General features: G+C 38.4%; 1 protein-coding gene and 1 long non-coding RNA gene across 5 annotated transcripts; both read left to right on the top strand.

Annotated features, from left to right (window-relative positions):
* Positions 1–1247: 1247 nt before the first annotated feature.
* On the top strand, positions 1248–2170 carry LOC146481668 (uncharacterized). Its single transcript, XM_085107601.1, has one exon. It carries the CDS (start codon positions 1279–1281, stop codon positions 1990–1992), a length of 714 nt encoding a protein of 237 aa, XP_084963727.1. The 5' UTR covers positions 1248–1278; the 3' UTR covers positions 1993–2170.
* A 985-nt stretch (positions 2171–3155) lies between these two features.
* LOC146481667 (uncharacterized) lies at positions 3156–13697 on the top strand. Of its 4 annotated transcripts, XR_014864284.1 has the most exons (7): positions 3156–4200; positions 6460–7039; positions 8772–8833; positions 10580–10641; positions 11723–11760; positions 11966–12124; positions 12699–13697. It is a non-coding gene; the product is annotated as an uncharacterized LOC146481667 (long non-coding RNA). The 4 variants fall into 4 exon arrangements; XR_014864282.1 differs by lacking the exons at positions 3156–4200; positions 6460–7039; positions 8772–8833; positions 10580–10641 and adding an exon at positions 11047–11297 and having other exon boundaries at positions 11409–11760; XR_014864281.1 differs by lacking the exons at positions 3156–4200; positions 6460–7039; positions 8772–8833; positions 10580–10641 and adding an exon at positions 11047–11297 and having other exon boundaries at positions 11354–11760.
* The last annotated feature ends 1495 nt before the right edge of the window (positions 13698–15192 follow it).

The raw sequence follows: 15192 nt of genomic DNA, 5'->3' as shown, positions 1-15192 counted from the left end.
AACAACACAGGTTGGACGCGACAAACCCGGCGCCGGACTGTTTCTGTAGAGTAGTAGATCTAGTAAGCTTGTAATTGTTTTAACTGTGTGGCGGCTGCTGTTGTTTTTGGGGTTGGGGGTATTGTTCTGTTGTTTGTTTTATTGTTTTGTAGAAGGGTTGGAAGCCATTTACGACTGTTTTTCTGTTTTCCTGTTTTGGAAGTGAAAAAAGCTATTGCGAGTACCATGCTTCATAGGTTTGAGTGCACGACGCTTTACAGTACATTTCTTAATTTATTGTTATACACTCCTTGTGCAGTGTAAACCGGCTGTTTTAGGAGTAAATCACTGAAGCATTAAAACCAGAATTTTTACACTGTGCAATTATTATTTTACCGGACTTGAAGCGCATCGGCTGCGCTGATGTTTCCAGACAAAGAGGTTTTTAGTTACCTTGATTTCACTGTCGGGATGATTCCCTTGACAGATAGACGTTTTAGAACTTTTCTGGATTATTTAACATGTTTCTTGTTTAGAAGGATACGGTAGGAGATAGCAAGGGGTGACAGGCCTGCATGAAACATATTTTGATGTGTAACCTCTTTATATTTTTGCTCTGACTAGCATGTCATTTAGAGATTTTCCTTTTATAAAGGAAATTAGTGGTGGCTCTTTGAAGATTTCTCGTAAGAAAGGCTGGTTTTGTATTAAGTGCCATTTTCCCATTAAAACATGTTTGAGGTTGGGCACTGATGATTGATATTGTGTTACGAAAGGCAATATTTGTTTGGGGGTGTTGTCTTCTTGCTTCAATGCCGATGACCCTTCTGTAAATTTGACATCCGATAAAAATTTTTTTAATCAGATTATTTGGGTAGCCTCTAGCAAGGAATCGTGATTTAATTTTTTTAATATTAACCTCAAATGGGCTTCGTAAGGGTTTCCTGACCTCTGACAAAATGCCACGAAGAAACCGAATACCACTCAAACACAGGGAGAGAATCGTAAGAGCATTCGAGGACGAGGAGGAAGACTATCTTTTGGTCGCAGACATGCTCGGAGTGAATCGATCAACGGCAAGAGGCATCATGGCGCACTACATCAGAGAAGGCAGGATCCAGGAGAGACCACGAGGGGGTAGAAACAACGTGCGCGTGGATGATGAGATGAGAGATTGCCCAGAGCAAATCATCAAAAAACTGTCTACTCACACTTGCTCAGATAAACCGTGAACTGAGGAGACGGTTACCAGTCAAACCCGAGATCCATGACCGCACCGTAGCAAGGACATTAGACGGGATGATGTTTCGAGTAAAACTGAAAAGGGCCCTCCCTGCTGACAGAAACAGACCTGATGCACTGAACAAGCGAGTCGATTACGCGACCTGGTTTATGAACCATGCCGTAGTGCGCCACTGCGTGTTCGTCGACGAATGTGGTTTTAACATTTGGACAGCCAGAAGTCACGGTAGGGCGCGGCAGGGAGAGAGGGCGTACCGCCAAGTGTGCGGCCAGCGAGGACGAAACTTGAGTGTGATCATGGCAATATCGCCTACCAATGGACTTGTGTTTTCCTCAGCTGCTGTTGGCGGAATGAATGCTGCTCGTTTCGATAACTTCCTGGCACAAGCGAATCTGGATCCCGACGAGTTGATAATCTTTGTGTATGACGGAGCGACGGCCCACCGAAACCCTGCCATTCCGGTCCCAAACACAGAGCTTAAAATGCTTCCCCCCTACAGTCCTTTCCTAAACATCGTGGAACAGGCAATAAGGTGTCTGAAAGCAGCAATCAAGGCTGACATCTCACGTCCGGAAATTCAAAGACGCATGGATAACAGAGACGAGGCTAGAGCACGAGGAATCTTACTAGGGAAGTTTCGAACACAACAACTGCTTGAAGCTCTGCACAGAAACATCGACACTGTGACCGCATCTAAAAGTGCGCAATGGTACCGCTTCATGCAGACCTATCTGCCAAGATGTTTGAATAGAGAGCTTATTGAAGGCTAAATTAAAATTGAGAACAAAATAATTTTTTGAAATTGTACTGTTCAATTGAAAATCGATTTTTGTATATTGAATCTGAAGAACGCTCAATTGTTTGTACAAGCGCATTAATATTTGTCTTATCCACACTAACGCCGTCCAGGAATGCTAATGAATTTCAAACAGTGTGATAAAAATGTTAATAAATCGTTCTGATGCACGTTAGTGTTTGTCTATTACCTCCAATGACTTTCAAGATGGTGTTAATGACTTGAATATTAGCGCAAATGAAAGTATTTTTTTTCTATTTTGTATGTCGAATGACGCATAAGAATACCCAAAAGTGTTTTTGAATGTTGATAAAAATGCAAACATCGTTATTGAATCTGAGTTAAGCGCGAATGTTCGTTGTTTGGCGCTAATGAATGTATCTTCGCGCAATTGGTTCCCATTTTGCGCAAATGAATGCGTATTTTCTCGTTATAAACATGAAAAGGTGAATACAGGGATATTTTTGCGCGGTTTAAGACTATGCGGAGAAAGCAAAACTTAGCAAGTACTCTTGGTATCCAAAAAGAAAATTGAGGGTAACCATGCCATTTTGAGAGATAATAAAGCTTCAATTTGGAAAAAACGCCATACATTCCTTTATATTTTACAACTTTTTAGAATTTTTGTTGCCTGATTACCTCTAAAATAATAATAATAATAATAATAATAATAATAATAATACATGTAATAATAATAATAATAATAATCAAGCGAAAATTAAAGTTAATAGCCGACGTTTCGGCGTCATCGTGACACCATTCTCAAGGCAAAGTGGATAAATTAATGCAAAGATTTGATTTCTATACTTTACAGTCTCTACAAATTAGCATATTAACAAAGGATCACAAGTTCTTCAGGTGAATACCTTTGCGCGAATCGAGTCTGTTTGCACGTTTAGGGATGGTTTAAGTTTTCTTATGTTTCAAGAAATCATTAATAATAATAATAATAATAATAATAATAAAAATCAAAATAAATAATTGCGTGGTTACCCCCAATTTTCTATTTGGATTCCGATATCTCTTGCTAAGATCTACTTTTCCCGCATAGTTATAAACCGCGTAAAAATACTTCGGTATTTGTAGGCACCGTAGTTAAGTTCTTGCCAATAGATTGGCCGGGATAATTCGCACAAAAAAAGAGAAATGCGAGAATTTGGTGCAGTTTCATGCGCTCTGCAAAAATTGTATATTTAGTAGAATCCAGTCAATTTCATTTGGTCAAAGAAGCAGAGGTTGATATTATTTATTCTACAACTTCCCGGGCAACTTGAATTGGAGTCAAATTGTTTCCAGAAATTCTACCAGAAATATCACTTAAAAGCTTTTCTAATAACAATTTCATCATTTGTTCTGTGAAATAAAATTTTATTGGCTTAAGTTCATCCATAATTCTTGCAGTAACAGCTTTATAACATTATTAATCCTCACACGATCTTGTCAAAATAAGTTGTTTATTTAATTGACAAAGTGCAATCTTGATTTAGTCACTGATTAATGTCTTTCCAGTGATCTATAATTAGTTACCTTCCAAAAATTTGCACCCAAACAGTGCCAACGGTCCAAGAGATCTTTTTTAATACATAGACCTCTTTCATACATATTACGGAGGGCCTAATTATTATTCTTTTGTATTCATTTAAATTAGCCTTCCTGGCCTCGCTAGCTTGTGTAAGAACAAAAGAATTTTCACTCAAAAGTGAGGTCAAAAAGGCTTATTTGCATGCACACAAAAGAATACTAAGTATGTCTGCCATTATATAGACGGACACTTATTTTGTCCACCCGCCTCGTTCTCAGCCTCTAAAGCGCTCTGAGCTGACCGAGTTTTATTCGAGGGTTGGGGCAGAGCGTCTGAGATGATGGAAACAAAATGGCGAGCAAAGAAGGCATTTTTACTAAATGTAAAAAAAATCCGTGTTGCATCGATTCAGCTCCTCCCAACCGCTAGAAAAGAACATAATCTGCAGAAATTACAAGAACTGATTGCTCAAGCTGTGCAGACAGGCGCGAAACTTATCCTGCTTCCAGAATTTGCAACCACCCAGCACAAATAGTCAGGACGACTTTCTGAAGTTTGCAGTAGAAATACCTGGTCCCTCGACGGATTTGATGTCAAAATGCGCAAAAGATCACCGAGTTTACATGGTAGGTGGGTCACTGATTGAAAAGGATCCTTCGGGTAAGCTTTACAACACCTACCTTGTTTTTGATCCGCAAGGACAGATGATGTTAAAGTTCAGAAAGATTCACCCCTTCAAAATCGATCAGCCAGGGCCCAGTTGGTCAAAGCCCGATTAGGCTAATCCTGGATGAACTTTGATTCGAGTTTAACTACTAAACAATAAAGATTTTTCAAAAAGATTTTTGTCCCTCAGTTTTGACTTTGACTTTTTTTTACTTCTAGCTTAAAATTAGGTCTTAAAAACATTTTTAATGAGTGAGTTGAAAACCTCAGTTAACTTTTAATTGTGGATTAGCGTAATAGGCTTTCGAACAACCGGGCCCTGGTCATTTGTATGACTACCAAGAGTATGGCGTCATAAAACCAGGTGTTGATCTTGGAATCTTTGACACACCTATGTGCAGAATCGGTGTAGGGCTCCGCTACGATATACAGTTCCAAGAGTTGGTGCAGGTTTATAGTGAGAAGGGCAAAGCAAAGAGCAAAAGGCCATTAAACTAGGTTCATGGAACAAATATCCTGCATACTGCTAGGATATGAATGTCGAACATGTGGTACATGAATTAAATTAAGCCTGGTGAATGAATGAGAAATTGATGTATTATTCTATCATGAGTGGTAGAGCATCCGAACTAGTAATCAGAAGATCTTAGGTTGGACTCCTAATAGGAGTACTCGGATTTCTTTTTTCCGATGCCTGTGTCACTTTCTAGAATGATACATCATTCTCATCATCATTATTATTATTTTAAAAGAAATATCAACACAAGAACATGACGTTTTGGCGTTGATACATGTATTTCTTTTAACATGTTTTCCATATCTTCTTTAATTATTATTATTATTGTTATTATTATTATTATTATTATTATTATTATTATTATTATTATTGTTGTTGTTGTTGTTGCCATGTTTATGCTTTTATGTTAAGTAATTTTTTTATGAGATTAAATATGTAAAAACATTGTTTGTTTACTGCTGTTTCAGTATGGTATTTGTTTGTTCATTTATTCATTTCTTCCTGAATTCATTCCTGTTGCATACTCTTTTGTGTAGTTTCGTCCATAATTTCCTGATTTGTGTGCGTGTTTTTTACCAGCTCTTTCACTCTCTTTTGTGTTTACTCTGGGAAGAGATTGGGGAAAAACAAAGGCAGAAATTAAAATCTGTCTTATTACTTTGTATAGAGCGGTTTTCAATTGAGTGTCGAAAGTAATTGCGTTTTTGCTTTGGTTTTACATTACTACACTCTGTGATTGGTTGACAAAACTTGCACCACTTTCTCAACCAGTGAGATGCAAAACCAAAACCAATTATGACTTGCTTGCATATGTTTCCCCACGCTTGGCGCCAGTTACATGTATTTGCTTTGAATTCTTATTGGTTCATAACGCTGTCGACATCTGTCACAATTGGCCAGAGTAATTACTTTGGTTTTGGTTTTACGAAACTCCATTGAAAACTGCTCTATATACAATGTACATGTAGTTACACTGTAGGGCCAGTTTACAAGGAGGGAAGGCTGGGGTTACCCTCCATCCTTGTAAACAAGCCATTAGTGTCGCTATTGAGCTTGAAAAACCTCTTTACCTTGAAAACATCTTGTTTAGGTTTAGACTTCAAGTGCAGTCGGACCTCTATTAAGCGGCTACCTATTAAGCGGCCACCCTCCATTAAGCTGCCACTTTCCAAAGTCCCGAATTATTATTTTGTCAGTAAAGTGCTGTATTCGATACCTCTATTCAATGGCCAACCTCTATTAAGCGGCCAGTTTTCAAAGTCCCCAGGGTGGCCGCTTAATAGAGGTCTGACTGTAGTCTTATTTTTCTTTGCACTAACAGAGTGACATGTTTGCACAGGAATTTCCTCCAGTGAGGAGATGAATACATACAGGTATGCTCCCATGTTTCACTTTATCTACTATACCTGAGAGAAATAAGGGAGTACTTGCTGTCTACATGTAGTTTAGCTTCCACCAAGCTTTTTAGCAAGTTTTCACAGAAAGAAAACTTTTTAGTCATAATCCCGTGATTGCAGAGAGTATTACTGCAAAGCCCTCCTTTACAATTTCCCAGCAATCTTTATGGGTGTAGTTCAGCTACTATGTTGACAGGCAGAAATAGACTTTGGATTCATGTAGGTTTGTTCTAATCTTAATTTCAAATCCAATATTTTAGGTATTTGAACCAGTGATAGTACTTCATTTGAAACATTTATTTCGCTACAGTTGTGTAACTGTCTTTACTTCGTTTGTAGTTGTCGTTGAGAGCCAATGTGTTGGAGACTAACCTCAGTGTGAGGCAAGGAGGGCGCAGTCATCAATGAACAGACGGAACAACTGCCGTATGGTCATCTCCTCAACTGTTTTTGCGCCAAAATCAGTGCTCTTCAGCGAGCTGAAAGCTGGAACATGTGACTGGGGTGCTCCAAGGAATTAATCTACAAGGACCAGCTTAAGAGACAATCTGTCATCCTTGGTACAGTGGATACCACACAAACCATGTCAACAGGATCCTGATGCTTTAAATTGTGAGGAATGGCTCTTGTCAATCAGGAAGGCAACCCACAGGTTTGAAAGTGAAAGGAGCAGAGCTGCACGGGAGAAATGCAGGCATTAGAAAGAGAGAGCTTCTGTACAAACATCACCCACTGCAGCTTTCACCTGTCTGTGGTGCCAACAGATTTCTGCTTCATCCATTAGACCATCAAATATGAGCATGCAAGAGCCCAATGATCCCTTCCCTTAATAGTCACATGCAAGGAACCGGCCCCATTTGAGAGCCAGGAGACACAGTCAGGAGGAACCTCAGAAAGATTTGTTTATCTCTGACCCTGGGTAAGAATTTGAATTTGAACTTTAACTTTATAATAGGCTTATTAGAGTTAACATAATAATTATCTCTTTTGCAATGGAATAAATGTGATCGAATATTTTAAGCCTGGTGAATAAATGACGATGATGCATTACTCAGTAAGTGACACACCCCTCGGAAAAATATTCTGAGTGGTCCTTTCATGAGTCTATTAGCATGCAGGATGTTTGTCCCATGAACCTAGTTTAATGGCCTCAGATGTAGGTTCGACTCATGATGGGAGCACTCAGATTTTTTTCTGAGTATGCCTGTGTCACCTACTGAATAATGCATCATTCTCATAATATCTAATAATTTATTGAATCAGCCTCAACATCAACATTTCTTGACATTTTTAGAGGCACATAAGCTGACAGTATTGAAGGCATAGACTTGCAAAGTCGGCCATTTTGAAAATGAGACAAAGAGGCACTAAAGGTAGTGTTTGTGTGAGAACCTTCAGAGTTGTAAGTTTTTAGCCGTATGATATATATAGCTTCACACTGTAACAATCTTGTATGAACCTACAAAATAATGTTAACATCACCTGTTCCATCAAGGTTCATTCCAGGAAATTCAGCCATAACAGCAACACCTGGTGTTGCAGGTTACGGCCTTAATAGGGAGCTTTAGCGTTGACGACGGAGACGGCAACCACAACTCTGCAGAACAAATGGGTTTAACGAGGAAAGACAATTGCCTGCACATGCGTTTTAAATTTAGGTACATTTCTTTGTCATCCCCTGTAAAACAACAACGTGAAATGACCAAATTCAAGGTTTGTGGAGGACGTGAGTACAGGACGGGGAATTTTTCATTCTAGCTCTTTCTTAATTTGAACGACACTCTTAACAATTTGGTTCCTGGGTAGTTTGCCATTTTTGAGCAAGTCGGAACGAGTTTAGTAATTGCAAATTAGCAAATTATAAGTGAAGATTTATTTTCAAGTGACTTTTTCATTGGCGTTGCCATGGTCGCTACTTTAAGGTTCCCTAATGACTACTCTGGACCTTGACAAAACTGGGTGAAATTTTGACTATTTTAAAAAGCGAAAGTCCACAAAAGGATGCTAAAACATGCATTCCCTTTAATTGTATACTATTTTGTGTTCTTTCAGCTTTTTACACACTCCTTAATTTGTATTCGCTTTTAAACTACAGCACACAAATCAAACAACCTAATTACTGCCTAATTAACGGTAATTTTGTGTGTAACTACCTGAATTTACCCCTGTCAAAACCCCCAAGTGTCAGTATTTATGTGAGCACAATAAACATAACATCCAAAAATTAATGTCTTTTTTAGCTTTAGACTAGAACTTAAGTCTTTAATTTTTTCTAAGCAATAGTAGAGTGAATGAAACACATGATCTGTTACGTAGGAATTGCCTACATGTATGTAGGAGATGCCACACATGTCCTCCCATGTTTCGCTTCCTCTACTATCCCTGACAAAAAAAAGAGACTACTTAATTAATTATAGTATAGTTTAGTGTAACTACACTGTACCTATACTTACTTTTCTTGGTGCAGTTTCATTTGGAAGAAAACTTTTTAGTTGCAATCCCATGATAGCGAATATTCCTGCAAAGTTTTCCTCTAATATGTTTGCTCATTAAATCTATTGTTTTATGGTGTTCTTGTTGCTGTCACCATCGTCATTGCTTAAGTTCCCTATTAGCTACAGCTTTGTAAACTCTCTTTACTTTGTTTGTAGTTGAGAGCCAAGAGACACAGTCAGGAGGAACCTCAGAAAGTTTTGTTGAACTCTGAGCCTTGGTAAGAAATTCAGACTTTAACTGTATAATATTGGACTACATAATCAGTGCTGCAAGTGCAGGGGGTTTTTCTCTGTGTTTGTGAAGAGAAGCTGACGATATTTAGAGCATACACTTGCAAAGTCTGTCATTTTGAAAATGAGGCAAAAGATGCCAAATTTGAGTTTTTGTATATAAAGACCTCAAGTGACAATAAATACTTGAGATTTTGACAAGGCCAAACACCACAAAAGCATGCTAAAGTGTGCATTCCATTTTGCGTGCCGTTCTTCATTCTCTTAAATGTGTTTACTTTGACAAGTCATTGTTGGAAAACTAACATAAAAGAGTTCAAATCTACAAATTACTTTGAGTGTATCTACCTGAATTCACCAAAAGTCAAGACTAGTCACTGTTATTATTGGGTTTTGACAAAACGTTGACACCCTTACCGACCCCCTAAAAAAAACACAGGGAAAAAAGAGAAAATGTCAAATTAAAGTTATAAACCAACCTGAAATTTCCAAAATGACAGAATGCACCACAAATCTGACGAGGAATGGCTACAATGTTTCTTACCGTCCAGTTCTCGTTGTGACCAAAATAGTTTGAAAGGGCTGCTTCCTCGTGAAGTTCACAACCATTCAAGTACCAAAAATAGAATTATAAAAATGATATAAACTACTCACCCGACATTACCGGCGAGGCAATAGCGCATCAGCGCAGGAATAGTGAGGCAGAGCGGGACCTGCAATCTTTTTCTGTTCAATTTTCCCGTGGGAATGAAAGTTCACAAATTGTTTCACAACAACATTAACTGGCTGCAGACGTCTAGAAACCTTAAATTGAGTTGTAACTCAGTCGTCATTTGCATTGTTTTGTCACGCTTCCACCATCTTCATCTTTCAGGTAGGTTAACTTTATAACTTTCATTTCATATTTTTTGGTTTTCCCTGAGATTTTTTGAGGAGGTCAGTTAAGGGTCATTATGGGGTCAGCGTTTTGTTGAAACCTGTTATTATTGAGCTTTGCCTGAGCCTCCTCTAGACTATAAGTGGTCTCTATTATTTTGTCAGTCATGCTAGAGAAAGCAAAACTCGTAAGCATGCAATAGAATCACCTCCCATGATTGGATGCAACACAGGCATGCTTCTGTGTTTCACTAACCCCACTCTCCCTGAAAAATGAGAGACAACTTGTAATCTAGTTTAGTTTCCACTTAGCTTTATTGGTGAGTCTTCCTGGAAAAGAAAACTTTCTAGTTACAATGTCGTGATCACAAGTATTCCCGCAAAGGTTTTTCACCTTTAAGGAAAAAAGGAAAAAATGTTTCAGTGTTTATTTGTAAAATCATGAATTGACCAAGCTACACCTGTAGCCGCACTTACGCAGCACCATAAGTTCTGTTTATTAATGACAGCCGAGGTGGCCTCTCTTATAAGCCTGGTGGTTTCTTGAGGTCTTCTCGCCATTACCTTGACTTGTAATTTGAATGTTTTTTTCTTTTACTAAGGCAAATAAATGATGATGATGATGATGATGAAAAAAGGTCTCCTCTAATATTTCCCACCACTCTTCATGGGTGTAGTTCAGTTGCCATAGTTATTACTCAGGGTGAATTTTAAAGTTTATTCTGCATAATTTTTACAAAGATTTGTTCTAATAGATGTATATTTCAAATCCAAGATTTAAAGCACTTGAACCAGTGATGGTACTTCATTTGAAACATTAGCTACAGTTGTGTAATTTGTCTTTACTTCGTTTACAGATCAGAGTCAGGAGACACATTCAGGGGGAACCTCAGAAAGTTTTGTTTCTCTCTGATCCTTGGTAAGAATTTAAACTTTAACTTTGGAAGCCTTAATCAAAATACAGTACAACACCAACTATATGACAAACCTTCAGGTATCCCAAGGAAAGCTTTTTACAGTCTGGTATCTTTTAATACCATCCAACAATTTATAGCAGATGGAGAATAAAAGCAGTTTTAATGCTCTAAATTTATTGATTAACTGCAAAGTGCATTTGAACTTGGCCAACAGGATACAAAAAGCATGCACAAAGCACTAGAGTTGAGTAAATTGACTAACAATTGATAATGTTGTTACAAAAAACTGAACTCAAATTACTGAAACCAACTTCTATAGCATTATTATTACTGAGAAGGACCCTTAAGACTACTGTGTACCTTGTATAGGAATACGATTAGAAAATACTTTTAGAAAATACTGCGATGCAGTTTTTTAATAAACTATCTTTCTATCTATCTATCTCATACTTAAACCATTCAATGTTGAGGTATTGAATTGTTTGAGTTTCTCTGCTGCGTGGCCCGTGCAGGCAGTCAGAAGTGCAAATTAACCATTTCCTCACATTCTCTCACCTTATTTTCACATGATGAACTACAGACAATAATATTATTCTGACTACTTTGCTGGCACAAAAGGTTCAAACTTTGCCAATCAAAATCTTTCACTGTCTGTAAGGTACAGTAAGGTACAAAAATGTGATTTTCCAGTCAAAATCTTTCACTGTCTGTAAGGTACAGAGATACAGAAATGATTTACCAGTCAAAAAAATCTTTCACTGCCTGTAAGGTACAGAAGTACAGAAACGATTTGCCAGTCAAAATCTTTCACTGTCTGTGAGGTACAAAGATACAGAAATTATTTTTCCAGTCAAAAATCTTCTTTAATATATATTGGGATTAAAGGATTAATCATCCAGATTAGGTATTTTATCCATTCTTTGGACACCATTAAGGGAATTTTGAGGAAAAATGTTTGATAAAATCAAATTAACATCCCTTAGTTGCCCAACCTCCTCCACTATCCTGCATCTTGATGTTGATTAAAGTTGGAGTACAAATGTATTCACAAGCTGCGCTTTCTTCCATCTTACTTGTGCTTAGGTATGCAAGCTTCTTCAGTAGGGCAAGCTTCATTCACAGTGAGTATTACATTGTACCTCAATGATGAAGTAGTTATGTCTGTTAGATGTTTTTGTTCTTAAAGTGAAAAGAAGAATTATCTGAAGTGTTCACATTTTTAGTTTCGTTAGTATACATCAGGAAGCATAAACAACAAACAATTTTACATCAGTCAATGCCGCACGGTCGGGACAAATTAGTAACTTGTTGTTTGTGTGTCTGCAGATGTATGGTATGCCAATGCAGGGGGCAGCGGCATTTTATCCTCCACAAGCAGCAATGATGCAGCAACAGCAACAGTCACAGCTCCTACAAGTTGAGCCATCACAGCAACAACAGACAAGACAGAGGCCAACTGCTGCCATAGCAATCAAACCACCACAAGTGAGTAGCAATGTTTTCACCTTTGAATCAAAGACTCTGTGTATATTATGATAAATAGGTATTTACTGGCTTCCACAGAGAGGCTCTTTCATCTACTGTTTCCAGGTCGAATTGGAATTTGGGAATGTTGGTTTTTGTGGAGGGAAGAAAACCCGCGTACCCCCGCCCCCTCCCCCCCCCCCCCCCCATAAAAAAACAACAACAACAAACAAAACCCTCGGAGCAGGGACGAGAACCAACAACAAACTCATCCCACATAATTCTGGCATCAACTCCAGGAATCAAACGCGTGCCACATTAGTGGGAGGCGAGTGCTGTGCTATCCCTGCTGCCCCCTCCTATGGTTTACAGATAAAAACAAACTTCACTATCCATTCTTCAAAATGTTAAAACAAAGAAACAAACAAACAATATTACAGGAAAGACTGGCCGCCCTTTACTGTATACCGGCAATATTGCTACCAGCAGGCCAGTCCATGATAAACTGGATTTAACCTGACAATGAAGGTGGAGTTTTTACGTTGGGTTTCTCTTATCTTGTAGAGTTAATTAAGCACTGTTTTCTCCTCCACAGGAAAGGATGTGAACGTTTTAAACCATGTTGTACATCAGAAGTTACTGGACCAAGGGACAGTGGCCAGGGGTAATGGAATGTTGCCTTTCCCAAGAATAGAGCACAAGATGGTTTGCCTTCCTGTTAAGGATACTGTTTATTTCCTTTGTTGTGTATAATACAAATAAAATAATTTGAAAATAAGGTTGATTAACGTGTCTTTCCTGCTGATGTAAACGAACAGTTCCTCTCGTGGATCGTGGAGCGAGATACGAGATGAACGCGTGGGACAACCTTTTGTTTCAAGTCTCCCAGTCTGATTTCAGACGCATGCGCGTATGGCTTTTACTGGCTCGGGGAACAATGAAGTAAAAGTGGCTGCCCTAGCCTGTACCATACGAGCAAGGGTTGGGTATGTTTTATTGGGAGATTTTCCGAATGTGGAGAGTTCAGTATGTGCTCCTCTCGAGTATTGAAAGAATGAGACAAAAAAAAAGGTGATATCACAAACACATACTGCAGAGAAATGAAGCCCGCTAGGTGGTTCTCGATAGATCGTAAAATGCTCGAAATAAGATTAGTTACAGATAATAGACCTTAGATTCTGTAAAGATATCATAATTAGGCCTAGACCTGTTAAAAGAATGTAACTAAAGGAGATCGTAAAGAGAATGTAAAGAGATAGAGGTCGTGGAGTAATTATAGAAAGATTGTAAAGACATCGTAAAGCGATAGTTAACAGATGGTAAAGACGCCATAAAAGGAACGTGAAGAGTTTAAACTAAGATTGTAAAGTTGCGAAGAGATCGTAAAGTGATTGTAAGGAGATCGTAGAGTGATCGAAAAGAGATCGTAAAGTGATGGAAAAAAGATCGTAAAAATGTAATGAGATCGCATAGAAATGTTTTAGAGATTAAAGAAATCTGAATGAGATCGGAAATAGAACTGAAAGAGATCGCAAAGGGTTCGTAAATAAATCAACTAAAGAGATCGTAAAGAGAATGTGAAGAGGCCGTAAAAAGATTGTAAGACGCAGATAACAAAAATGCCCTAAAAAAAGATCGTACAGAGATTGCAAAGAGATCACTTAAGTAGATGGTAAAGAGGTTTTGAAAAGACCGAGAAAGATGGTAAAGGGATCGAAAAGAAATCTTCAAGAGATTGCATCAGGATTCTAAAGAGTTCATATAGAGACAAGTACAGTAGACAGATAGTAAAGACATTGCAACAGTTCGTAAAGAGATTGTGAAGTGTGGAGAAGGGAATAAGTAAAGGTACAATTAGAGGTTACTTTGGAACACGCCCCCCATAACATTTCATCATGAAATGTGTCCTCCATTCTAGAGTTGGCTAGTTAGGCAACTATTGCAAAAACATCAATATTGTGTTTTGTTGTCGTTGGCCTTTATCCGGGTGTACGGATGCACTTGTTAGAGATCGTTAGAGAGTCCCCAATAGGGTTCTTCAATCTCGCCAGCCCGGACAAAATCAATCCCGTAATCCCGACAGCTGTTTTAGCCCAATCCCGATCCCGGACCGGTGAGGTCATAATTTTTTTTCAAGCCCCTTACCTCGACGAAAAAAGCATTTTCAGTTGGATGTAAATTCCCACTGCAAATCTGAGCACTGATATTGCACTTGTCTTTGGTCACTGAGAAATTAGCTGTGAGATTATTTCTTCTATTTCTTTCCACCATAACGACGACATCGCTCATTTATTTTTGCGCGGTTTATGACTATGCGGTGAAAGCAGACCTTATCAAGGGCTATGGAAATCCAAAAAGAAAATTGAGGGTAACCACGCATTTTTCAACAATAATTCAACAACAATAATTCAAAAAAGCCCCCAAAAAAGCAGTACAATACAAAGCAATGTATGGCGGTTTTTTTCCATATTGAGGCTTTATTATCTCTGAAAAATGCATGGTTACCCCCAATTTTCTTTTTGGATACCAAGAGCACTTGCTAAGCTCTGTTTTCTCCGCATAGTTTTCAACCGCGCAAAAATATCCCTGTATTAGTAAGCACTACCCATAGGAAACCCGAGTATCGCGAGATGCGCAGAACGTATGCGCAGTAACAAAAGTAGGCGCCAATCGCGTCAGTCAATAAGTCAGTTAGCAATTTCTTTTTAAAGCTTGTTTTTTTCCTTTTATTTTTTTTCTTTTTTCTCTCAACTGAATGGTGAGGACTGCCTTTCTTATCACGTTGATCCTTGGAAAACTTTTCAGTCAGGGATAATGGCCATCAAAGGCTAGAGAGCATTGCTACTCACGTACCACAACGTGGCACTGCAACAGATATTTGAAAAGGTGACAGGCCAAACACGACTCCCACTGGTTTCTTAATGTACCTTAGACTTCTGGGTAAGTGCTTTCCTGAGTACGTTTCTGAGAGATTTTCCTTTTCGATCAGAATGTGGTGAGATCTCTCTGTTCACCATTTGATTTTGATCATGAAGGAAACTACTCAAATTTACCGAATGTGTTTTCTCATCATTCGGAGCCGTTTGAAT

The sequence above is a fragment of the Pavona decussata genome, unplaced genomic scaffold (genome assembly GCF_977016875.1).
Source record: "Pavona decussata unplaced genomic scaffold, jaPavDecu1.1 SCAFFOLD_48, whole genome shotgun sequence".
NCBI lineage: Eukaryota > Metazoa > Cnidaria > Anthozoa > Scleractinia > Agariciidae > Pavona > Pavona decussata.
This window is presented reverse-complemented; position numbering and strand designations above follow the sequence as displayed.

Excerpts from the sequence above, each read along its gene's own strand:
- LOC146481668 (XM_085107601.1), top strand. The coding sequence starts at position 1,279 with ATGATGTTTCGAGTAAAACTGAAAAGGGCCCTCCCTGCTGACAGAAAC.